We start from the raw sequence: 25,797 nt of genomic DNA, 5'->3' as shown, positions 1-25,797 counted from the left end.
GTCTCTAATGAGAAAAACTATCCTCCAAAATAGGATGGCTTTGGACATTATTATTGCCTCAGGAAGAGGTACCTGTGCCATGCTCCAGAGTGTTGTTTGTTCATACTTGTGAGAGTCTGCTAATTAAATCACAAAGACACAAGTGAATGCCCTGAGCCATTCGACCTCTATGCTAGGGGACTTAGTAAATGAATGATTTGGGTCATGGGGCTCTTGATGGAAAAAATTGTTACTGATTTTGGGGATCATGATCTTAGTCTATGTTTTCTCTTGCACGTGCTATGGTGTTGCTGTGGTATCTGCCTCTAAGTGCAGCCGGAGAGCCGCCAAATGAGCCACCTCGATGCTGGTGGAAGCCCTTGCTGACTGTTCAGGGCACACTGCAGAAGAGGGGGCACGTGAGATTGTAAACACTGGTTAGGAGGGGTGGCCTGTTGGGAGGAGGGGTCATGGAGAGGACGTGACCTCCAGTTGACCAGAGAGCTGATCCGGGCAGTCGGGCAATACGGAGGTTCCTCACTCCTCCCCCGTCCTTGAAATGTACACTCCGCCCTCCTTTCCCACAGTAGCAACTGTTTTCAAGGACGCGGCTTTGAGAGAACAATGCGGTCCTGAGACTTACCTGCCCGCTATAGTTTGAACCCCGTTGAGGCCTCTATATAAGCGTTTAAGATTCAGGCAGGCAGGTGTGGAGATCTACTCGTCCTGAGGGCGCCCAAGACAAGCCTGTTATGTACGTTTCCTTGCTTGTTGAACCTGCCGCCTTCCAGTCTGGAGAGGTCTGTCTGCCTCTTTCCTCCCTCTCTCCTTGCCCTCCGGGTAAGGGGGCAGCAGACGAGCACAGGGGACAGATTCTGTGGAGGAGGTAGCTCCTGAGTAGTGACAGGAAGGGAAGTAAGGCCAGGATTTCAGTAAGCCATGAGAGAGTTTGGGGAGTGCAGAAGGCAGTCCCACGAGCCAAGGAAGGGGCTGACCCGACAAAGGCTTGTCTGAGACGTGATGGGGAGAAGCACCTGGTGCAGTGCAGGGTTCGCTTTGGAAAGCCATGCAGGGAAAGTTGGGAAGGTAGGGGCCCAGATCCTGGCCAAACGGAGAAATCAGAGACAGCGCTTTGCACTGGAAATAGAGAGCCCTTGAAAGAAAAACTAACATGCCTGGGGATGTGCCAGGCCCTGTGTTAATTTCTTTGTATATATCACCTCAGTTAATGCTGATAAAGATCCTGAGAAGTATTCTTCTTTTTTTAGAAACATATTTTATTTACTTATTTTAGAGAGAGAGAGAGAGAGAGAGAGAAAGAGAAGCAAGTGCAAACCGGGGGAAGAACAGAGGGAGAGAGAGAATCTCAAGTGGACTCCCTGCTGAGCGCAGAGCCCAACGGGGGCCTCAATTCCACCACCCTGAGATGTGACCTAGGCCGAAATCAGCAGTGGGCTGCTTAACAGGCAGAGCCACCTAGGAGCCCCACTGAGAGGTATTCTTATCATTTTATGAATGGTGGCTGTTTTGCATTGAATTAAAAGCATTAAGCAGAACAATGGCACCATAAAGGCAGGGTTTAGGGAAGCTAGGCCTGGTGGACTGGGCCAGCATTCCACAAGAATGGGGTAGAGAGACCCTGGAATCCTGGGGTACAGTTTGGAGGGTCCAGCTTTTTCTTCCTGTTTCTTTCCTCCCTTTCTCCTCTGCTATGAGGACATGACAGTTTACCCCCAAGTTCCCATTAGTACCATTTTTTTTTTTTTTTTTAACACTGTACCATACTTAACATTTGCTTTGTGAAACTTTTTACTCTTTTGTGTTGATTGCTTTCCTGGAGGGCTGAGACACTTCTATAAACAAAACAAAACAACAACCTCCCCCTGCCCCCCACCCTACAACGAGTGTTAACTAGTGTCTTGATATCTAGAATTTATTGTTTTTTAAATTAAGCTTTTGTTCAATGAGTTAATGAAAGAGGCTGTTTTTATTTACCCAGCTTAAACATGCATCAAATAAGTTTGTGGGAGAGGGGGAGGGGGTGGGTAGTGATGATTTTTTTTTTTTTTAAAGATTTTATTTATTTATTTAAGAGAGAGAGAGAGAGAGAGAGAGAGAGAGAGAGAGAGAGAGAAACAGCATGAGGGGAGAGGGTCAGAGGGAGAAGCAGGCTCCCCGCTGAGCCGGGAGCCCGATGTGGGACTCGATCCCAGGACTCTGGGATCATGACCTGAGCCGAAGGCAGTCGCTTAACCAACTGAGCCACCCAGGCGCCCGGTAGTGATGATTTTAAACAAGATTCTTAGATTATCCTTTTCTCCTGAGCTTGGGAGGGTGGTGGGTCCCTTTGAAGACTCTACGGCCGTGTTGGTATCACTTCCTTAATTTTCCAAGTTTTGGCACAGTCAAGTAATAGTATGTGAGCAAAAATAATGGTAATTTTTTTTTTTTTTTTTATAAAGCACGAAAGCTACACTGCTTCCGCAAAATTGAAAAAGTTTGTAACGTCTGAGCAATTTTGAGAGGATTGATTTAAGTGGACAGGATGACTTTCTGGATGATCTCTCTGATGAGGATGAAAATACTACTTCTGGCAGGTGAGTAGGATGTGTTCTGAAGGGATTATAGATAGAACACAACAAGTTACCTTGAGAATTAGTTTATTGATACTTAAAATATTATTTGGGGGAAAGTCTTGAAGTATGTGCTCTGGGTTTAAATTTTCACTGCTTAGAGATTACTTTTTCCTGTTTAGTAGTTGAGGCTATGTGTTAGTTATGAATATATACTTTTTAAAATTTATTTATTTATTTTTATTATTATTATGTTATGTTAATCACCATACATTACATCATTAGTTTTTGATGTAGTGTTCCATGGTTCATTGTTTGCATATAACACCCAGTGCTCCATGCAGAACGTGCCCTCTTTAATACCCATCACCAGGCTAACCCATCCCCCCACCCCCCTCCCCTCTAGAACCCTCAGTTTGTTTCTCAGAGTCCATAGTCTCTCATGGTTCGTCTCCCCCTCTGATTCCCCCCCCCTTCATTCTTCCCCTCCTGCTATCTTCTTCTTCTTCTTTTTTTTTTTTTTAACATATAACGTATTATTTGTTTCAGAAGTACAGATCTGTGATTCAACACTCTCGCACAATTCACAGCGCTCACCGTAGCACATACCCTCCCCACCGTCTATCACCCAGCCACCCCATCCCTCCCACCCCCCAAATATATACTTTTTTAATGGCCAGTGGAGGTTGCTGTTATAGTCTTGAGCTTCTAATAATAACTTATAACCTTCTTTTTATAATTCCTTTTTGAGCCATATGATGTAATTCTTTTCAGATTTTATTGCTTTGTTTTCCCAAAGGGAATAGCTTATCTTGTCTTAGAGGTTAATGACTGCTTGTATCAAACTCTTCATTTCTCAAATCACATCTCTGATTTTCTTTGTGAATTTGGTTATCCTCGGTATCTTTTTTTTTTTTAAAGATTTTATTTATTTGACAGAGACAGACAGCGAGAGAGGGAACACAAGCAGGGGGAGTGGGAGAGGGAGATGCAGGCTTCCCGCTGAGCAGGGAGCCAGATGCGGGGCTCGATCCCAGGACTCCTGGATCATGACCTGAGCCGAAGGCAGACGCTTAACGACTGAGCCACCCAGGCGCCCTTCCTTGGTATCTTTTGATGGCATTTGTTTTGGCCCTTCTTTAGGTAGAAGTATCTAGTACTCTTTTGAAGGGTAAGCATGGGGTGGTCCGGCCGGGCCTGCCATGAATAATTGTGTTGATGTGAATGATTGCCCACCACACTTGGTTGTGCATTATGCCCCCTTTGTAAATGTACATGGAAGGTCTGGGTTAACCAGAGTTAGCATGGCCTGCATTATCCTTTATCTTTTCTGACACAGGAAATGAAAAGTGTTCTGTAGATAACACTTTCCCTATCTATGATCTCACTGAGGAGCTGACCGATTTTTGATGGCTCCTTGAATTGGCTTTGCCTTGGCTAAGGCATGTCGAGAGGCGTCTTCAAAGATAAGGATTGATTATTATGCTCAGCCAATGGTCTCAGTGGGAGAACCCAATCTAGCTTAGCATGTGTAGTCTATATTGTTGTTGTTGTTGTTTTTTTTTCCAAGGAAATTCCAGCACTGATCCATGCTTCAGCCTTTCTCTGAGCAGGCAAGGCAAAAAGTCTATAGAGTTTTGTACCCATCTGGGGAGTCATTCTGATCATATATTCAAAAGGAGGAAATCAGAAGATGGTATACTGAGCAGGATGATTGAAATAGGGACAGCTTCTAAAAGTTTCTCCTCTTCTCTGGGAAGTGGCATTACAAGTAATAAGGGATGACTTTATAACTAAATTATGATTACCTAATTAAAGGGTGGGAAAGAGAGAAGAGATATTCTGTTTAATTAGGAACCAAATGTGTCCTTGAAGCCCTTCCCAAAAGAAGTAGAAATTCAGGATTGTTCTGGTGAATGGTGGGTTTTTGGATGTCCAAAATAAGAGGATCAGGCAGAACTCTCCTTAAAATCAAAGTTTTGAAGGTGTGATCCCCAAACCAGTAGCACGAGCAGCACCTGGTCGGAACTGTAAATTCTTGGGCCTTACCCTGCACCTACTGAATCAGAAACTCCAGGGGTGGGGCCCAGCAATCTGTGCTTTTGTCAAGCCCTTCTGGTGATTCTGAGGAATGCTATCTTTTGTTTTTATAACATTAGGGAAGTGGATGTATTGAATCTGAACTTCAAACCCAGTGTTTTTCTTACTTATTGACAGTGCCTTCCCTGAGTTTCCACGTTGAACCTGAAGAAGGTAGTCTTGCAGGGGGAACGTGGATCACAGTCATTTTTGATGGTAGGTTTGGGTCTTACCAATTGTCAGTTTCTTATTTATTGGTGTTAAGAATCCTAAATAATCTGAGTCTTTGGCTCTCTTCCTTGGCTAAGGACAGGTGTAAAAGAGGGTCTGAAGGCTGTTGGAGCCACTGACACTGACCTCTGTTTCCAGATGCTCACTTGGTGTCACAGAAGTAGAGCACATGACACCATCATATGCCCGCGTCCGCCTTCGTATCCCAAGCTGTGGGATGGGACCCTAGAAACCCTAAATGACACGATATGGAAGCGTGTAGATAGTCCTTAGCATTGTGTTCCCCAGAATTTTAGTTATCTTCCTTGCACATGATTCTACATGTGGGAACTTCTAAACCATGGTTTAGCTTAGGGCTGAGAAAGTCCTGGATTTCAGTGCATGGACCTGAAGAGAGGAAAATTCTTCTTATAAACTCATCAATGAGACCATCCATTTACACCGTAGTCATAAATGCATTTGGAAATGAGGAGTAGTCATTTAATCCTCAGGCAAGCTCAGCTTATCACCTTGCCCCTGTGTGGCCATGTTTTTATATTCTCCTGTGTGTGGATTACAACAACTCTGCTCAGCTGGAGATTCCCCTCTCCCTTGTGTTTAGGTTGGGAGTCGGAGCTCCCTTATCTCACCAATGGCTCTCAGCTGGAGATATACCTGGTGAATGTGGCTGTGCCTGTCCTGCCGAGCATCCCTTGTGACGTCTCTCCCGTCTTCTTGGATTTGCTGGTGGTCATGTGCAGGACCAGGTACATCTGTCTGGGAAGGAGAAGATCAGACAGGGCGAGTGCTTTGCTTATCTCGGTAGTTTTGGGTGGCAAATTAGAGCAACTCCCTCTATGACTGCAGTTATCAGCTATAGCTTTTAAACATGTTCTGTGTGAATATGCTTCTGAAAAGTTCCTTTTCAGGGCTCTGGGGCTTAAGGGAGGATGAAAATATGGGGAAGAATTTTCTGAAACTTGAGACATTTATAAGGAGGGGTTGGATTGTGTTTCCAGCTGTGTTTTCTTATTGTTGTTTGCGAGGAGCTCTATAGCTGTTAAGATTTCAATAAATGCTGCCATGAGCCATCTAAAGAACTCATCTTCTGAAATAGGCATAATTGGAATGATTGTGCCTAAACCCCAAACCAGTTAGAAAGGAAATTTGTTTTAGTCCTCAGTGTATTTCCTTTTTGGTGTGATTTGTACAGGATTCCAGGTCATCTACTGTTTTACTCAGGTTTTTGTTGTCTTACGAAGTTTCTACGAGTTCATTCTTTCCCTACTCATGTCTTAAGAGATGCCACGTGAAAGTGGATCATTGCTTAAGAGAAACAACAACAACAACATTGTCATTTCCTTTTGTTTTCTGTTCTCTCCTTCAGGAAGTCTCCCATTTTTCCATCTCTGCCTACTGAAATCTAACCTGCAAATGTCACCTCTTCCTTGAAAATACAACTGAGTGTAATCCTGCCCTTCTTTGAAAGGGAGGCAGATAGGGGCTGACATCCAGGTGATGGTTGACACAGCTTTGAGGAAGGAGCACCTTTTGTAATTTACACAGAGGCATGGTACGTGTAGCCTCAGTGGCCCTGTTTCCTCAGCCCTGTGTTTCTCATGACACTTAGGTCAGTTGTTCACTTGCAGATTCATCCTAGAATGAAGTGCCTTGAGGACAAGGGATGTGTTAATACCACCCTTGTAGTCCTTATGGTACTTAGCACAATACCTAGTGCATAGATGTGGCTCCATAGATGTCTCTTGAACTGAACTTTCTTACAGCCCTGCTGCTCATTGTTTTTAAACTGGGTTGTATGTCTTCCTTACATTTTATGGTAGGTATGGGCATAGAGTTCCTGCAAGAACTTGCCATGAAATAGATCAAAACTCTGAAGTTTTATATGTTCTATCTCCTCAATCCCAACATGCTAATGATTTTCAGATGCACCACTGATTTTATATAATCTTTTTTAGAGGAAAAGAAACACTATCCTCTTACATGTACTCATTGGTTGGAAGATGAATATCAAGTTCAATTAACCCCCAAATGTGAAAAAGTGCACATTTTATCATCAATGAAATACTGTCATATTCATTATCATAAAGACATATTTGCTTTCACCAGGACTGACATTGTAGCATCTAAATCAGCACTGTCTAATCCAAACCTTAGGTGAGCCACAAATGTAATTTAAAATTTCCTAGTAGCTACATTAAAAAGTCAAAAGAAACAAGTGAAATTATTTTACTAATTTTTATTTAACTCAACATATCCAGAATATTATTTCATATGTAATCAATATATAAATTATTAATGATATACTTTATATATTATTTGCACACCAAGTCTTCAAAATCCACTGAGATTTTACACTTACAGCTCATTGTATTTGGGACTAGCCACATTTCAAGTGCCCAGTAACCACATATGGTTAATGGTTATACACCGGATCGTGCAGATTTAAATACTTAAAGTCATACTGAAAAGTTTAGTGAGAAACTCTTGGAGGGGAGGCACTTCTTAATTCTAGCTCTTTATTCATCATATTCCCTCTCTTACAAAAATCAACAGGAATGGCAGCATCAAAGAGGGGAAGAAATCACTGTGATATTTGTGAAAAGAGGAGAGGGGGTCCAGGACTCTCTTGATGGATCTATGAAGTGTTTATGGACTGCTTGAATATTATGAAGTCAAGAATTTTTTTGGCAACATGTGAAATCAATGCCTTTTATCAGAAAGAGCTTAGGATTCAAGCCCTACTTTGCTCTTGACTTGTGGTGTTCGCACACATAAGTTTCTTAATCTATTTGGAACTGTCAAAAATTTAAAAGACTTTTTATTTATCTATTTGTCAGAGAGAGAGAGAGAGAAAGAGAGAGAGCACAAGCAGGGGGAGCAGCAGGCAGAGGGAGAACCAGGCTCCCCGCTGAGCAAGGACCCCGATGCGGGACTCAATCCCAGGACCCTGGGATCATGATCTGAGCTGAAGGCAGCCGCTTAACCGACTGAGCCACCCAGGCATTCCAGGAACCATCAAAAAAAAAATTTTTTTTTTAACGGAAACTAGGACTAGATTATCTATCAATGTCCCCTCCACGTCTTGAAGTCCTATGAACCTACAATTCTGAGGAACAAGACAGAATTTTTTTTTTAATTTTAAGGACTTCCAGTAAAACAATTATAACATGTTGCTGAAGGATCCAATCTTTATAGTGGATGAGTGGATCTAGACGGTGAAAAGTGAAACCTAGGAATCCTTGGCTAGCTCTGTTTCACAGGTGCTGGAGGAAATTTGGAGTGGTCATGTGGGGCTTCTGGCTTTGGTAGTTCCCAGTTTTTGGTTCACAAGGATTTCCACTTTCTGCCCTCAGATCTCTGCTGTCTGAAGCACACGAGGGTCTGTATTACCTGGAAGTGCACTCTGGGGGACAGGTGGTGGGCAGCCCGAGTCCTGGATCACGAAACAACTGTACGTTCAAGGTGGGTTCTAAGGATGGAGGAATGTGTCTTTGCCTCGTCTGAGGGTAGGCTTGTGCTATCAAGAAGCAAGTTATAAGTCAGCCAGAGTCTGCTTTGCCAGGGTAAGAAGAAAGGTGGGTGGTAGTTGTGAGGTGTCTGAGACGATACCAACGAAAGTTAAGTGTGGAGCCCTTGTACGTCAGGTTCTGTGTTTTATGTACATTAATTGGTGTTCACAACAATTTTATGGGGTAGCTATTTATTATCCTGGTTTTACAGATGAGTGACTTGAGACTCAGGGAGATGAAATAATGTGCCCATCTCATCAATAATTTTGCCTATGTCATCCAGGTACTAAATGGCAGAACTAGGATTTTTTAAAATTAGTTTAATTTTTAATTTTTTATTGACATATGATGTCCTATTAGTTTCAGGTGTATATCATAGTGATTTGATATTTTTATACGTTACAAAGTGATCCCCATGAATAAGTCTAGGTTGCCATCTGTCATCACACAGAGTTGTTACAATGTTATCAACTGTATTCCCTCTCCTGGGGGGAATGTAAATTGGTGTAGCCACTGTGGAAAACAATAAGGAGGTTCCTCAAAAAAACTGAAAATAGAAATATGATCCAGCAATTTCAGTTCTGGATATTTATGTGATGAAAACTAAAACACCAATTTGAAGAGATATATGCTCCCCTATGTTTATTATTTATGATAGCCACAATATGGCAGCAGTCCAAGTGTCCATCAGTGGATGAATGGACAAAGAAGAGGGGGTATATATACACAATGGAATGTTACTCAGCTATAAAAAAGAATAAATCTTATCATTTGTGACAACATGGACGGAATGAGAGGGTCTTGTGCTAAGGGAAATAAGTCAGATAGAGAAAGACCAATACTGTATGATTTCACTTACATGTGGAGTCTAAAAGAACTAAGACTTGAACCTGCATTGGAGTCTATTTTTTAAAAATTTTGGTTATTTATATGTCACAGAGAGAGAGAGAGAGAGAGCACAAACAGGGGGAGCTGCAGAGGGAGGGCGAGATGCAGACTCCCTGCTGAGCAAGGAGCCCAATGTGGGACTCGATCCCAGGACCCTGGGATCATGACCTGAGCCAAAGGCAGACGCTTAACTGACTGAGCCACCCAAGCGTCCCCCAGCATTGGATTCTAAATCTTCATCTAAATTTAAGCCCATGAGGAGCTGCAAAGATTATCATTGGTCAATGTTTCATTTCACAGCTGCAATTCTCCTAAGTCTTAGTAGGGGGAAGGGACTCAGAGACCCAAGTTCTACCTTGCCCTCTGCTTCATGTGATTTCTGCTCCTCTTTCTAATCCTAGATTGAAAGGGCATTTGCTGGTCGCATTCTCCAAGCGCAGAGCTAAAAGGAAGCAGAGAGTTTATGAGTTAATGCCTAACTTATGTTGGAGAAGCAATATGTGTACTTGGTCTTAATTCTGTGTTTGGTTCAGCCTATTGTCCATTTCAGGTTGGTTTTCCACTAATCTCTGAAAGGGTAGGCCTTAGACTTTTCATAAAAGGCTGAGGTTTGACAGAGCTCTTTGTCATGGTTGTCCTTCCCACAGGGTGCCTCCGCTGAAGAGTTGTTCATAAGAGTCTTTGTCATTAATTAATGCTCCTTTAGAACAAGACTTCATCCCCTAAATTCATCCCTGTTATGATCTACATTTTATACAGGCAATTCATCGACAAATTTGGAATTTGCTGTCAGTTCACATTTAACAACTTGTTTCTCGCTCCCAGAGAGTCTTATTTTCTGGAATTTTGCTTCTGTACATATGCAGCAGAAAGAAAAAAAAAAAAGATCATTCTTTCTTATTAAGTCCCGCATCCCCACCTCTCCACTGTCTGTGAATGTAACAGAAGACGGATGGCCAAGCACCCTCCCTAATCACCGTGCTGTTTTTGGTTTTGATGTTCCTTTCACCCCAGATAGTAGTGTTCCTACTTATTAAAGATTGGAAAGGAGAGCAAGCGGAGAGAGGAGAAGCACTTCCTAAAATTGCACATTAAAGAAAACAAGTCCTTGAGTGCTTCGCCTAGCTTGGCGAGTTGATGAAAAATCACCAGGGGACGCAGTTAATGAGAGGCATTCCAAGCTAAATAAAACACGGTGTGTCTCTTTGTTTTGGGACTGGGACTGGGGGAGCTGTGAGTATTAAAAATTAATTCCATCTCGCAGTCCACTTCAAAGAGCCGGCTGCGGGCGCTGACAAGTTTGAACAACTCACAGAAGGTTTATCAAGCAGTTGGGGGCTGTGGCTTCACTCTCCTAATCCTCTCCCCCTTCTTGCTGCCGCTGACCTCGCTCGCGCTCAGGGATCCGCAGGCGGGAAGCTTGATTTGGAAGCTCATTAATTTTTCACTTTGTCCTGTCTCTAGCTTGCTGGGTGAGCGGGGCCTGTTTTCCTTAGAAATGTACCATTTTTATGTGGTGTCAGCTCAGAGGAAATCACAAGGGAGACTCTTTCTGAGGTTGAACTCTGAGCCGCCCCAGCATGCCAAGGAACAGGAAGGAGAGTGATCAAGGAGTCACTCTACTGCCCCCACGCTTGGGGTGGAAGGCTCACAGACTGAGCGCTAGCGCTTACACTGCAAGCTGGAAGTCCAGAGGCATGTTTCCTTATTTGGTTTGGACTCGATTGTTCTTTTGCCTCAGTTTCTAACGTCTGTGAGAAGGAGTAGTAAGGCTGCTCTACCTCCTGAGGCTCCTAGGATATACTTCCAGTGGAAATGACAATGGTATGAAAGGTGCCCCAGTGAGAGGTGAGGGCCTGGGTGTGGGAGGAAGGTGGGAGGCCAGGGTAGGGCAAGTGTGTGTGGAATTGCATTGTTCCTTATCTTTTGGTGAGATCAGAGCTGCTCCCAATCGGTGATGTCACTACAGTCTTACCTTGACCTCCTGACTGTACATACTTCCTGTAACCTGTTCTCTAAACCTCTCCCTTAGAAAGGAGGACACTGGCCTTGATGGCAGGCTGTACAGCCATGTGGATCAATGCCTAAAACCCACACTTGCCAGGCCACTGTCAGCTTTGTTGAAATGTCGTTGGCTCTCCCCTCTGCTTCGGGCTGTCGATGAACAATGGCGTTATTCTTCGGTGATATTCTCCCTGGGAAGGTGGACTCCTGGAATGCTGGAAGCAGACCAAGCTAAATGATCTGCTGTCCTTGGATTTGCAAGTGGGAAGCAGTGTAGTTTATGGGGAATGAAGGCAGTCTGGGCATCTAGAGGAGGTTGGGGGTGAGGGTGGCCGGATGGGGAGACCAGGTCTCTTCTTGAGTGCCATTAGCTCATGGGCCAAACTTTGGCCTGGTCAGTGCATCCTTCTGCCTCTCTTTTCACACTGGCCCTCGCTGTGAAAGGCACTAATCTTGGGTTAACCCAGATGCCTATAGGAGAGATGGAATTCCAGGACTTGTCTTTTTCTCCCTTTTACTTACAAGCATCATATCAATGATCTCACAGGGGGCCACTCTATTCATTCACAAAGATTTGAATGTCTTCTCTATCCCAGGCTATGCACAAGGATATGACTGTGACTGAGTCCGGCATCGTCCCTGCCTTTCTGGAGCTTATAAATAGCAGAAAATGGGCTTTGCAGGGAGGGGGCATAGGAAGATGATTTGGAGTGCCATGACCAGGCTTTCCCCTCTCCCCTCAGTGCTGCTTCCTCCTTCTCAAAGAATAAGGTTCCTTGCCATTCCTTGAGTCATTTGCATCATTTTTCTCCCAATGGGCACCGTCCATTTTCCCAACAAACACCTCACTTGTCTTTCTACCCAACTTCCAATTTTTTTAGCTCGCTAATTCCTGTCTACGTGTTGGGTGATAATAAGTTAAGTGGCAATCCTTTCAATTTAAGTAAGTGAATTATTGTCTAGAAAAATTAAAAAATCCTTCAAGATTCCAAGATACGAAGTTACATAATGGAATTTCTCAAGCCTGGCCTACCTACCTTTCTTTCTGGTAAAATGTGTTCCTGGGTATGGCAGGTGGACAGGTAGAAAGAAACTTGCCAAAGTTTGGACAATATGGTGCAGGGCAGAGAGCTCTGGGACCTTGATAAAATTCCCTTTACCTCCCGAATGGAAGAACTATAATAATATCCGTCACCTCTGCTTCACAGATAGATTATGGGGATATAAAGAAATAGATATTAGTTGATTTGAGGAAATGTAACCATTTACCACCTTCGACTAATATTCAATGAAGAATGACTTTTGCTTCTTGTTTGTGGTCGTGATATGCTAATGAAATGCTCCCTTGTGATGATCTTTCCTGAACAGTTTTCCAGGGGGCAGACACCCATTGTTTACCAAGTTACACCACCAAGTGGAGCTCCAGGTAAGGAATATCCTATTAAAATAGGAATAATTATGGATCCCTTTGCCAAAGCTATTGTAAACTCTTCTATCCAGGTGGGTGCTGTCTATAAATGGGAGCATTGAGCTTCTTCTCTGATGCTGTTTTAAAAATGTGTCAACTTCTGGTTTAATTTTAACCGGGTTTGGTTTCACCTCTGGGCACTTTCTGCTCTGTTACTTCACTGATAACAAAAGAATCCAAACATGAAAAGAGAAAGAAGCCAGCAAAATCAAACCAGGTACTGCCAGGGAATGGAGGAAATAGAAATCATCATTGCTCTTAACTTTATAATCACCCACATCTCATAGCAAACCGTTATGGAACCTTTCTGTGAGCCAGGCTCTGTTCTAAGCTTTTGGCGTGTATTATCTTGTTAGATCCTCACAAGAACCTGATGACATAGGGACTCTTATTCTCATTTGCAGATGCGGAAATGAGATACTAAAAGGTTAAGCAGCTTGCTTAAAGTCGTCTAGTGAGTGTGCAGCTGGGATTTGAACCCAGACAGACAGAATCCAGAGTGGGCAGGTATATCCAACGTCTTGCTCTGTGTTGAGTGGTGGTGTTGCATACTATATGGAAGGCCAGGAACCCTGATACTTATCCTGGGGGCTTGTTTATGAGTTAGAGGACACACACACACATGCAAAGGCCAGGGGCTAGAAGAGAAGAAGAGAGAGAAAGAAGAGAGAGATTTACATAGAAGAAAGGATTGCAGCTAAGAAATAGATTCAAGAATTGCTAAGCCTGCCTTACAACTAAGTAGTAAGCACAGCTAGGAGTATATATAATTTGCCGTCTGATTCTTGGCAAATTCCTATGTCTATTTCGGATTTTTCCTTTGTTCAGGGTTTCCAGATGGTGTAATTATGGGAATACAAGTTGCTAAATGTTTATATGTAGTTGTGTCTAAATGCATAAACTGATAAGAGTTTTGAATGGCTGGACTACTCAAGAATGTCAAAATGAGTATCTGAGTTGCTGCCAAGTGTTTGTACTTGTGTGTGTGTATGCGGTGTGTATAGGCACAGATTTTTGTAGGCATGTATTTAAAGATATCCCGAAGAATGTGAATCTGGCATGATTTTATTAATGCAGGTTATTCAGAGATCTGTTTCTTTCCATTTGTCTGAATAATCAAGGCATGATCATGTTTTATTAAAAAGAGATGTGGTCTGAGAATCACATGCAGACATTTGGGTCCCTGCTGTTTTGGTGTTAGAAAGCACTTGTTTCGACAGCAGAAGTCCACAGGGTGAGGGATGAGGAAGGAGCCTGCCATCAGAGGTGTGAAATGGGATTGCTGGCTCACCCAGATCTGTCAGGCCCGTTTCTCCCACCCAGTATGAGTGCTGCACCCTGTCTCCTCCACCTTCTGGGGAAATGACTGGTGGCTGGCCTGGTTGGAGTGGAGTGGTCCCTCCAGGCAGGATCCACGCGGCGGCATCTTTGAAATCACTTTCCAGACAATTACTCTCATTTCCTTTGGGAAGCCTGCCCAGGGTGGCAGCCAGGGAGATGGGCGAGGTGATGAGGACAGGAGCGGTTGACGTTCCATTAGTAGTTGAATTTCTGTCTGTGGTTAACAGTCTTCCACTGTGACACAGAATCGCCCAGCACCGTGGGCAGGCTGAGCCATTTCTCAGCCTCCGTTGGGCTTCTATTTTAGGAACAAGACAAAAACTCAGAATTCCCAATTTCTATAACTTGTTACCAATTTTTAAAATTGTGCCCATCAGAGCTTGAAATCATGCCCACCAAAGCCAGGAAATCAATAATTTAGCTCTATTAAAATGAAGGGAAATTATTTTGCCAGTTGTTATTAGGAGTGGAGAACTGCAGACTCCAGGGTTTCTTCGTGTCTGTGACCTTTGTCTAAGGCATTAGGTTCCCTCCCTTTCTACCCATTCACTGTACAGTGGCTCTCATATTTCCTGGAAGGTTCCCATGGTTTCACTGCCAGTCCTCCAATGACCGCATCTGAAAGCATCTCAGATTAATACTACACAAGCATATTGTGAAGGGAACGACTTCTTGGTAATGTTCTTTTGTGACTTTGAATGTGGCCGTGAAGAGATCCCAAGTCCTCTGCGTTCAGTGACCTCACGAGCCTCCTCGGCGCTCTTTTCTCTTCTATCTTTGAGGTTTTACTTATTAGCCAAAACCTCTCTCATCTCTTAATGTGGTTTGTGATGCTACAAGATTACAGCACAGATGGTTAAATTCTCTAATTATTTGGCAGGCACACATTTCCAGGTCGTGGAGTTGTCTGGTGAACTTTAACTACATCACCTCACTGTGGTGCGTTTGCTTAAAACTTTGCCTCGTGTAGTTCCGCAGAGGGGAGTTTAGGTGCTTTAAACGATGGAACAAAGCAGCTCATGTAGCATCTGGGAGGGGCCCCCAAACTCTTTTTGAGAGAGTTGCATCAGATTCCTTTCTCACCTCTTTGTGAGCAGAGCAGGTAAGGGCAGTACCGAGAGTTGCTGAGAGGGGATTGCTGATGCCCACACTTCCTCTTGAACTTGAACCAAAAGAGGGGAGTATTAAGGAAATGCTTGCCACCCAGTGGAAATCCCTGTGAATCACATAAAGGAGCTCAGCAGTAGAAGTCATCCGTTTGTCGGGGGCAAGGCAGACAATGACTGTCTGCAGGTCCCCAATTTGCCCTATCTTTGAACACAAACATATTGGTTCCATGAATGGGATGAAGCATTGCCCATCCTTTAAGCCATGACTCTGTTCTATTTCATCTCTTCCCCTCCTTTCTTAGTTTGCATCCATTTGGGTCATCCTTGACATTTATCTTTTGTACTCTGAGGTATGGAAAAAAGTTTAATATCCCGAATACCCATCCAGGTCATGGGATAGGCACCTCCTGGGTTGTCCATATTAGCAAGTGTCCAGAGGAAAGTCTCATGAAATGCGGAGCACCCCAAGGCACATGGTCCTTAAATCCCACGTTAGGTGGGTGGTCTACACACAGCCAAGAGGGTAGAACAAGGCAGCGTGTGGAAACCGGCCCCTTCCTCCTGAAAGCCTCGTGGGACGGTGAGGAAGGCCTCTTATTGCTTCTGTGCTCCATACATAGATGATTAGGCCTGTGATTGCAATAATTGGTTATTTTAGCCTTTCCAACGTGTAGTATTGATCACCGGATCATACTTGGGGCTCCTTTCCTGTTGTACAGTTTGTGAAAAAGCATTAATATTCTGACTCATGGCCAGTTTGGCTGTATTAAACAGATGAAACCAAAAAGAAATAGTTTATAATTTATAGTTGGAGCTAAGTCTATTACATTTTTAAAAAATCTTCTTAAAACAGGAAAACTAATACATGTGTATGGCTGGATTATCACTGGAAGATCAGAAACCTTTGATTTTGATGCTGAGTACATTGATAGGTAAGTGTGTGTTTCGGTGTTCAACTAGTTACAAATATGCTGGGTTGCTTCCTGAGACCAGCTTCCCCGATAGCAATAAATTGTGAGCAGTTGGCACAGAATTGCCGTTTTCCTGTTTGCAGTTTATGGTCCCCGGTGAGCTGGGCTTCAGCAAACTTTGTTAATGTAATTGCAACTGGTCGATTAAGTTGGTCCATTTATTTACTGACAACTAGTCACTCTGTGCTCAGCGTGAATCGTGCTGTAATTGCATCTGTGGGTTTTCTTTTTCGATTCTTACCCCTCTCCCCCTTGTTTCTCAGGCTGAAATAAATTTTTTAAAAAACGATGTGTGAACCCAAAAGACCATTATAACTTCCCTGTTTGGTTGGTATGCGTTTGTGCACTTAGAAATTATGTTAGTGTGACGGGAGGAAGATGCGGGAGAAGGCACCGAGAGCCGTTGAGTTTTACTGTTTTGTGGGAATGATTGGGATTGCCAACATGACTTTCTTCACCAGAGACTCTTGAAACGGAAAGTGTTCCTATTAGATCATGTGTGCTAGGGAAAGAGAAGAACCAGAGGGAAAGTGGTGAAGTTGTAGTCTTTGGCGGAAGCTCTAAGCACCTGATTATGCAACATCTGAAGTAGTTACTGTGAGGATTGATGAGGTAAAGGGAATCTAGTCTTACTATAGCTGAGCAGATTCTATATACTGTGTCTAATTTTCCTCGTACTCCTAGAGAGGATGGGGTATCCTCCTCTGTTCGGTTCCGTCTCTGTGATTCTGCCCTAGTTGAAGAGGACATGATCTGGCTCCTCTAAGGATCTACATTTCTGGCATTAAGTCATGGTCAACTTGTCTTGAAAGGAAATGACTCTTTCTGTGGAGGCTAGAAGCCCCAAGGGCACCCTTAATAATATGTCACATTCACTGCTTGGTGCCATGTCAGCCTGGGTCTGGGATACAGCATTTGAAAGGTGGAACAAAGACATGAACTCCACAGTGGTTCTGTGTAGACCCAGGAGAGCCAATGTGGACATGATGAAGATTTGGGGGAAAAGGGAAATGCTCCTTCTGCTGTGTGAAAATGTGGACCATGAAATAGTGCTATGCACTCCTACCTGCAGGCTGAGAATTGATTCAACATTTCCTCAGGGGACAGGCTTTGGCCACCTGCAGAATGCCCCATAAATCCAGAGGAGAATGCTCAGAACAATGTTTCCTGTGAATGTTGCCAGGAATGTTTACTGGGAGCCTTACGCTATTGTCTCATGTCTTTTTTCCCCCCATTTTTTATCCAGCCCATTGATCTTGGAAGCTCAAGGAGACAAATGGGTCACAGCCTGCTCTCTTGTAAACAGGCAGACAGGAAGCCGGTGAGTGTCTTTCCTGCCTACATACATGCTTTTAGCTTCTTCCATGTGGGTTTCTGTCTCTCTCTCTCTCTCTCTCTCTCTCACACACACACACACACACACACACACACAATCTATTTTTTAATATAGACCACCCATAACTGATGACTGCCTTATTTTTAGACTTACTGGAAAATACATGGTAATTGATTCAAAATGCAAATTGAAATGGATTCTGAAAACTTTCTTGAAAACAAATAGCTAATACTAAGTGCTCATTCTAGGCCAGGCCCTGCTCTAACACTTTTACATTTAAGTTACCCAATATCCTTGTGAGGACAAATGGTTATTAGTTCCACTTTATAGATGAGGAAACTCAGGCACAGAGGGGTCCAGTAACTTGCCCAAGGCCTTGAAAAGAGAAAGTGGTAGAGCTGGAATGAGTATCGGGGCTGACTAGCCAGACTCTAAGTTCATGCTCTTAACCACTCCACTATAATGACCAGCCAAAGGGAGGGGAAAAAAAAACAACAACTAAAACAACTAAACTTTGTTTGTTTATGTATTACAATGAATTTTTTAAAATGAGTGTCTACATGCTTACAGTTTAGCTAACCAACATTTTGCTGGATTTTCACTTCACTCAGGATTGAGTAGATTTAACCTTCTCTTGAGGCCATCACAAGAATTATACTCTATAGCTTAGTTTTATAGGACTGGCATGTTGTAGAGCCAGACTCTATAATGTAGTTTCTTCCTGGTGTCTTCAGTTTGTTTGCTCAGGATCTTTCTTTTGTGGGTTGACAATTTTCTCCCAAAATTTTTATTTAAATTCTAGTTAGTTAACATATAGTGTAATACTGGTTTTGGGAGGAAAATTTTTTTTTAAAATATTTTATTTATTTATTTGACAGAGAGAGAGAGAACACCAGTAGGCAGAGTGGCAGGCAGATGGAGAGGGAGAAGCAGGCTCCCCGCTGAGCAGGGAGCCGGATGTGGGGCTTGATCCCAGGACCCCAGGATCATGACCTGAGCCAAAGGCAGCCACTTACCCGACTGAGCCACCCAGGCGCCCCGGGAGGAGAATTTCATGATTCATCACTTACCTATAACACCCAGTACTCAACACAAGTGCCCTCCTTAATACTCATCACCCATTTAGCCCATTCTCCACCCATCTCCCTGCATCAACCCTCAGTTTGCTCTAGAGTTAAGAGTCTCTTATGGCTTCCTTCCTTCTCTTTTTTTCCCCTTCCCCTATGTTCATCTGTTGGTTTCTTAAATTCCACATATGAGTGAGATCATATGGTATTTGTCTTTCTCTGACCGACTTATTTCACTTAGCATAATACCCTCCAGTTCCATCCACATTGTTGCAAATGGCAAGATTTCATTCTTTTTTATGGCTGAATAATATTCCATTGTATATGTATTCCATATATATATATGTGTGTGTGTGTGTGTGTATACATATATACACACACACACACACACACACACCACATCTTCTTTATTCATTCATCAGTCAATGGACATTTGGGCTCTTTCCATAGTTCGGCTATTGTTGATAATGCTGCTATAAACACTGGGGTGCACGTGCCCCTTTGAATCACTATTTTTGTATCCTTTGGGTAAATACCTAGTAGTGCAATTACTGGGTCATAGGGTAGCTCTATTTTCAACTTTTTGAGGAACCCCCATACTGTTTTCCAGAGTGGCTGCACCAGCTTGCATTCCCAAGAGTGTAAGAGGCTTCCCCTTTCTCTGCTTCCCACCAACATCTGTCTTTTTCCTGTGTTGTTAATTTTAACCATTCTGACAAGTGTGAGGTGGTATCTCATCGTGGTTTTGATTTGTATTTACCTGGTGATACGTGATGTTGAACATCTTTTCATGTGTCTCTTGGCCATCTAGACGTCTTCTTTGGAAAAATGTCTATTCATGTCTTCTGCCCATTTCTTAACTGGATTATTTGTTTTTTGGATGTTGAGTTTGATAACTTCTTTATAGATTTTGGATACTAACCCTTCATCAGATATGTCATTTATAAATATCTTATCCCAGTCCGTAGGGGGGTTCACACTTAATAGGTTTTTTTTTCTTGTTAAGAGTTTGCTGTCCTTGTTGTAAAGGTTTTGGAAGGAATGGAAAGGTCTGAAAAAGAGGTTAAGAGCGAGTTAAATTTTGTCTCTCACACTGTGTTTGGCTGATAGCATATGTATTGATGAGAACTCTAGTTAGTACTATTCTACATATTTGCTCCAATGAGTTCATTATGCCTTCGGTATCTGCCAATTTTCACTGACTAACTGGCTTTTTATTTATTTATTTTTTTTACTTTCCTGCCTAACGAGTCAGAACTTCTGAACTGAGATGTCTGGTAATTCTCACCTCAGGTTTTGGTTCTTTCTCTAGTTACCCTCTTTGGGAAGACCATGGTCTTGGAACTCTGCAGTGCCGTGTGGAAGGCAACTACATCGGTCTGTTCAAGAAGTAACCTAAGTTGAACGTCTTATCTGTTTCTTTTTCTGTATCAGAAAAATACTGTTCCAGAATTGGTTCTCACGAGGATGAGAATAGTAACTACCATGTATTGAGAACTGTTTAAAAAGCTACGTGAAACGGCTTAAATAGAAACTAATTTAATCGTCACAGTGAGTGGATTGGTGAGGTTGGTGGAATTATTTTCACTTTATAGGTGAGAAAATTGCAGCCAGTAACCAGAGCAGCTGGTTGTGGACTTACCACGTTTAGTGTAACTGTAAGCCTGGGCTCTTGCCTGCTGTGTGCTACCGAATTTATCCTTTTATTGTTGGAAGTCAACAGTGATGGTGCTGAGTCTCGGAGGTGTTTATTTTGGGCACTGTTAAAGAAATTACAGGTTTGGGTGGTAACTTGGTGATATCTGGAGTCCTTGGGTTTATGGTAGCAATGGCCTGGTCCCGGTGATACAGGCAGTCTCCTGTGTTAATGTCTGTTTCTTTTTGTTACAGGCTCCCAGAATGTTAGTTTCTCAGTATTTAACAAAGGAAAGTAAGTAACTGGAAGCAAGCAAATTTATCGTCACCGTATATTATTGATCTCTTTCTTGTCTTTCTTATATTTTTGAATCTTTTATAATGAAAAATTCCAGAGATACAGGGACAGAATAGCATAATGAAGCCCCCTGTACCCACTTGATTTCTTTTACTTAGGTGAATAAAATTGTGTCTGCCACACTCATCTTGAGGTAATGTAAATGTTTCGATGTGACGGTGGCACAAAATTGTGGGAATTAGGTCTTAAGTAATCTCATAATGCTGTCAATTTAAAACAGTACATTGTTCCATGAAATGCATTGTGCCATTCCAGGAAATGCCCTCTTCAAGATGGAAAGCATCCAAATTTCAGAGTTTTGGAGAGTGGATTATGATTCTGAATGGTTTCTGCATGCCTTACCTAATGTTCTGACACCATATAATTTGTCAGGGGTTTTCCTTAAAAGCATACTCTCTAGCTGATACTCATCCCTTTGTGGTGATAGTGACACATCACCTAAAGCTCACAGCCCCAGGTATGGAGGTTCTCTCTCTCTTTCTCTCAAATTTAGGAAGGAATAACACTAAAATCCTTGGAGTATCTACTCTAGGCCAGCTCCTTACCAAGCCCTTTCATGTTCATCTTTCCCTAACACTTGTTATGCTCTGTGAAGTAGGTATTATTATCAAAAACTTTCTAAATCACAAAACACATGTTGCCCCATTGGTATCGTTCTCTACTCATCAAAGGTATCCAAACTGTTCTAAAGATCAGGGGAAATTGGCTCCCAATCTTCGTTTTAGGTAGCCGATTTAAGAAATGCAATCTTAAATGCTTTTTTCATCTAAAACAAAACTTTGTCTTGGAAGGTCCATGGTACACAAGAATGCATGGCTGGTCAGTGCTAAACTGGACCTTTTCCTGTACCAGACATACTCAGGTACTACTGTCCTCCCTGAACTCCTCGCTCCTTCCCTCACACCTCACTCAACGTTGGATCCTCCTTCCCTTGGGAGATGAGGAGGAGGCGGATCCCTCCTTCCCTCCCTCCCTCCTGGCACCATTTCTCTATAACCATGAGCACCTGAAGCTGTCCCCACCATAATGATGGGTGACCCTTGGGTTTTGAGAAGAAGTTGCTTGTGTGAGTGTCAGCTTTCATTACTATATTAAAAGAGGCTCGATCATAGGCTTCTATACAAAGTTTGTGGATATAAACTGAATGAAAGAAAGGAGGTCATCCTTGTTCTATGTTCTGAGAAATAACAGTAAAGAGGTGGCGCTGAAAAGTACGAAAGTGTGTCTTTCCAGTTACTTTAACACCACCTCTGAGCATTCATCCAACAATTTATGACTTGCTGATATTCATGCTCAACTATGGTGTTGCTATCTGATGGGTAGACCTCCGTGCTAAAAAGTGAATGCTGAAAATTGGAAGCTTGCATGAAACTGTGAACCCAATTCTGTAGCAGGAAATTGACCACTAAAGAAGAGTGCTTAGATTTCAGTCTTGACGATGATCATAAAACCACTGAAGACACGTCTGTGAGGGAGGAACACATTTCAGGGGCAGCAGGATCTACCTTTGCCAAAAGTGCAAGAAATTTTGTAGGTCATGGGGCAAATGTCATTCACTCTCTAGATAGTCTAATTGTGTAAAAAGCTGAATTTTGACGCTTGCCTTTATTTTCTTTAACCCGTGTAACTAGTCTCTTTGGGAGTCCGTTTGAGGAAGCACCCGAGGGGAAGGTGATAGTGAGGGCCGAGAGAAGCATGGCTGGGGATTGCTGAGTGTTTTACATGTGATCTCAATGTTTATTTAATTCAGGTATGAGACGGACAGTACTAGTCCCATTTTACAGATGAAGACACCCAGAAAGGCAAAGAAACCAAGGGTCCCAATACTAGAAAATGCAGATCTGATTTGAAATCTTACACACACAGGCAATATACAATGGGAGGTACACTTTCCTGGCCACCTGACCCCAAACTTCCTTGTGACTGTGCCTAACACAATTGAACCCTGAATGCCACACAGGCTGACAGGTATCTCCAATCACACAACTATTTCATATTTCCAGCACCAATGTCTTCTTGGCATGAGGCCTCTCAGGCCAGAACTTTCTCAAAGCAGGAGAGGTTGTGGGAGACGGGATGTGGACAATGACAGAGAGCTCTTGGCAGAGCTCCCTGAGGACTGCCATTCAGTTACTCCCTGAGTTTGGTTAAGTCGTTTAGCTTTTCTGAGCTGTAATTAAATATCTACAAGCTGGACAAAATGGTGTCTGTCCTAACTCCAAAAGCTGTCAAAAAAGGGAGATGAGCAAGAGTCTTGGGATTCATCTACAATTTTCCTCCCTTTTCTTGTCTCTAATCCATTCAGTTACCAGTTTCTGTTGGTTTTACCTCCCATTGATTTCTTGATACGGTTTTAGATTACTATTGCAATTAGACCTCCCATCGATCTCTTAAAGATGAGGTATCCACTCTATCTCTACAACCACTGCCTCAATTCAGAACCCCATCATCTCTTGCCCGGCCTGCCAAAATGGTTCCCAGGGGCCCCTATCTGCCATCTGTCCCCTGAATGGTCCTCGCTCTACATCGCCACCACCATACCCTACACCAAACACACACCCGATGCCTCTCCTCTGCTGGCCGCCCTCTATAGGAAATGGTACCACGTACGAGAGTCTGGTCTTCTCCTCATCTGCTCCTGCTCCATCTTTCCCTCTTATATTCCAGCGACACTGACATGGGCTTGAAATGCAACCTCTCTCCACACTCAGACTATCACTTGCTTTATTTAAACACCCTTTCCCTTCTCTCTCTCTCCTTCACTTGGCCAGTTCTAATTCATGCTTTAAGATTTGGCTCAGGAGTCATTTCTAGAAATTTCTTTCTACTCCACCAGACCCTCGCTGCACTCCTAAACCTCCCCTGTGCATTTTCATGTGCTTTCTCTAACCACTTGCCCAGGATGTCATAATTATACTGTTTCATGGGCAAGAGCATTATGTAAGAAATGCTGTGATAGACTCCAAACCATTCATGATTAGCTTCTTTGTATCTTCAGTTTATTGGAGAACACAACTCCTCTTTCCCCTGGAGGGAATGGAACTTAGAATGGTCAAAGTTGGATCATAGGAGAAGAAAGGACCAGAAAATCTTACATTCTGGGGGCTATGTGGCACATGACAGTGGGGTTTTGAAGCAGTCAGGAGACAGCATGGAAGAACACATGGAAGACAGCATGGAAGGTTTGAGGTGGTGAGTGCACACAGGGGGAGGAGCATGCAGGATGGGGAGGAGGGCAAGGCTCCTGAAGACGATGGAGGGATGCGTTCTTTTGCTTAGTGCAAACTGCAGACTCATAAGGGTGAATGAAGCCTTGCCTGGTGCTTCCAAAGTTGATTCCTCTGTAACGTATAACCTACTATTCTGTAACTTATACATCGAGTACTTGAATTCTGGTGACAGATTGCCTAAGAAAGCATCATGGTATGTTAGGGATTTCTGCTGACAGCGTGAGTGACTGCATTCAGTCATTTTCAAATATCAATCTTATATGTATTATTCATATTGTTATAGATGAGTCCTTATATGTGTTTTAAATGACTATTACTAGAAAAATTTCCAACCGTTGCTCATCTTAGAAAAGTTCAAGTAAGGAATACATTGTTGATAGCTTTCCTTCTATTATTATATTATTATTTGGGTCACATTCTGGTCTATATTTGGAAGTTTACTTTTTTTTTCCTTTTGCAGAAATACTATCAGTGTTTCCAGAGACTGGGAGCCTTGGGGGAAGAACAGACATCACAATTACAGGAGACTTCTTCGACAATCCTGCCCAGGTTACCATAGCAGGTAACTAAGTTGAAATGGCTGAAAATAGTTCAGAGTTTTAAATGCTGCAGGAGATTACGTATATCTTACAGCATGGTGAGAGTGGGGGAAGCAATTTTTGCCTCTTGCAACTCATGCCATCCTGTCCTAAGATATTTGACTCATTTGGTTGAGATCAGGTGGGATTGCAGTCCTGCAGGAACAGAGTGTTCTGCGGACACACATAATTCACGGGCAATTCCCTCAGGGGTCCTCATCCTGGGAATGAAGAGAAGGGGAAATACAGCTGCCTCTTCACAAAGGTCTCTCCTACTGAAAGGCAACATCTCTCTCCACCCTCCTTGCTTAGCCCTCTATATAAGCTGGAGTAGACAGGCATTTGCTATGCAGATTCTTCTGGAATGCCCTCTTGGCTAATCCTTTTGTGAGACTCTTCTAGAACCTTCTGTTCTGCCAGGTGGGAGGCTCCTCCAGTTGGTGATGTCAAGGATGCAGGAAAATGTCCTCACCATCTTACGTCACGCTTACCCTCCCACGCTCAGCTGAATGGTTGGGTGCGTTCTCAGTGAACGGCATTGCTTTGCCTGGCTTTCTTTATGATTACTATAAGCTGCCCTATGTCCTGTTGCCCTGTGCTCTCCCTTTCCTGGCCCCCCCCCCCATTTGGGGGGACAACGTTTGCTATGTCACCCACGTCCAGTTCATTGCCTTAGAGTAGGAGCCTGTCAACTTCAGTGTGGTTGTGTTGTCCTGCCATTACATCTATAGACCTCTTTCTCTCTTTCTCTCTTTCTTTATCCATTTATCTAATTAAAGAGTTCTCCTCAGGTATTCCATGTGATATTAGACACGTGTCTCCCAGGAAGATTGAGTGCACCACCAGGGCTCCAGGAAAAGGTGCAACGCTCACTGCCCCTCAGGCAGGTAAGGAAGTCATCACCATGACTGCTCAATGAACTCTGGTTACAACCACAAGGGACGGGGAGGAAGAAATGAGTGTTTGCTGCCTCAGCTGTTTGATTGGTTAGCTCAGTGAGCTCTGGGCCGGAGATACCACTGTCGGGGCTTTCCTTTCAAAGGGGCCCTTAGCTTTGTTCCGATGTCTCGTGACACTGTACTTCTAGCCCCAACCAGACGAATGGCCAGTGGGGTTCAGGGGAGGCCTGATGTAGAAAGCATAACTTCAGTCAAGACATTGTTGTAGCTACTGGTGGAAACCCCTAAGCTGCCTCCCTCCACACCATGGGTCGGTTGGGAGCCCATTGTCTAAGAAGACCAGAGCATTCAAGTGCCCTCTCCTGTGCTCTGAATGACAGCAGCAAGCAAGGCCAGGGAGTGGGGCGCAGTGGGGTGCATTTAAATGCCATTTCTTCTTCCCTCTGGGTGGCTGCCTGCTTCTTTGAAAAGTAGGGATGTGTTGTGCCATTCCCTCAAGTTGATGCCTGAAGTGGGCAGAAATGGGGCAGGCAAGGGGACAG

The 25,797-nt window shown here is 43.3% G+C and overlaps 1 protein-coding gene across 6 annotated transcripts in view; it reads left to right on the top strand.

Annotated features, from left to right (window-relative positions):
• PKHD1 (PKHD1 ciliary IPT domain containing fibrocystin/polyductin) overlaps positions 1-25,797 on the top strand; it is a 484,077-nt gene that overhangs the window by 7,979 nt on the left and 450,301 nt on the right. For 4 of the 6 annotated variants that reach the window (XM_025890503.2, XM_073905082.1, XM_073905080.1 and 1 more), the window contains exons 2-13: positions 2,442-2,576; positions 4,770-4,847; positions 5,464-5,608; positions 8,216-8,324; positions 12,632-12,689; positions 16,035-16,113; positions 17,399-17,473; positions 19,868-19,932; positions 20,446-20,485; positions 21,340-21,410; positions 24,239-24,340; positions 25,148-25,243. In XM_025890503.2, coding sequence (XP_025746288.1) covers positions 2,525-2,576; positions 4,770-4,847; positions 5,464-5,608; positions 8,216-8,324; positions 12,632-12,689; positions 16,035-16,113; positions 17,399-17,473; positions 19,868-19,932; positions 20,446-20,485; positions 21,340-21,410; positions 24,239-24,340; positions 25,148-25,243 — 970 coding nt within the window. In that variant the 5' untranslated portion in view covers positions 2,442-2,524. Of the gene's footprint in view, positions 1-1,338; positions 1,475-2,441; positions 2,577-4,769; positions 4,848-5,463; positions 5,609-8,215; positions 8,325-12,631; positions 12,690-16,034; positions 16,114-17,398; positions 17,474-19,867; positions 19,946-20,445; positions 20,486-21,339; positions 21,411-24,238; positions 24,341-25,147; positions 25,244-25,797 lie in introns of those variants that run through there. The other 2 variants (XM_073905081.1, XM_073905083.1) reach the window with 2 other exon arrangements.

The sequence above is a fragment of the Callorhinus ursinus genome, unplaced genomic scaffold, assembly GCF_003265705.2.
Source record: "Callorhinus ursinus isolate GAN/ISIS: 27379988/994484 unplaced genomic scaffold, GSC_fseal_2.0 scaffold22, whole genome shotgun sequence".
Classification (NCBI taxonomy): Eukaryota; Metazoa; Chordata; class Mammalia; order Carnivora; family Otariidae; genus Callorhinus; species Callorhinus ursinus.
The sequence above is the reverse complement of the archived record's forward strand: the minus strand, read 5'-3'. Positions and strand labels throughout refer to the sequence as shown.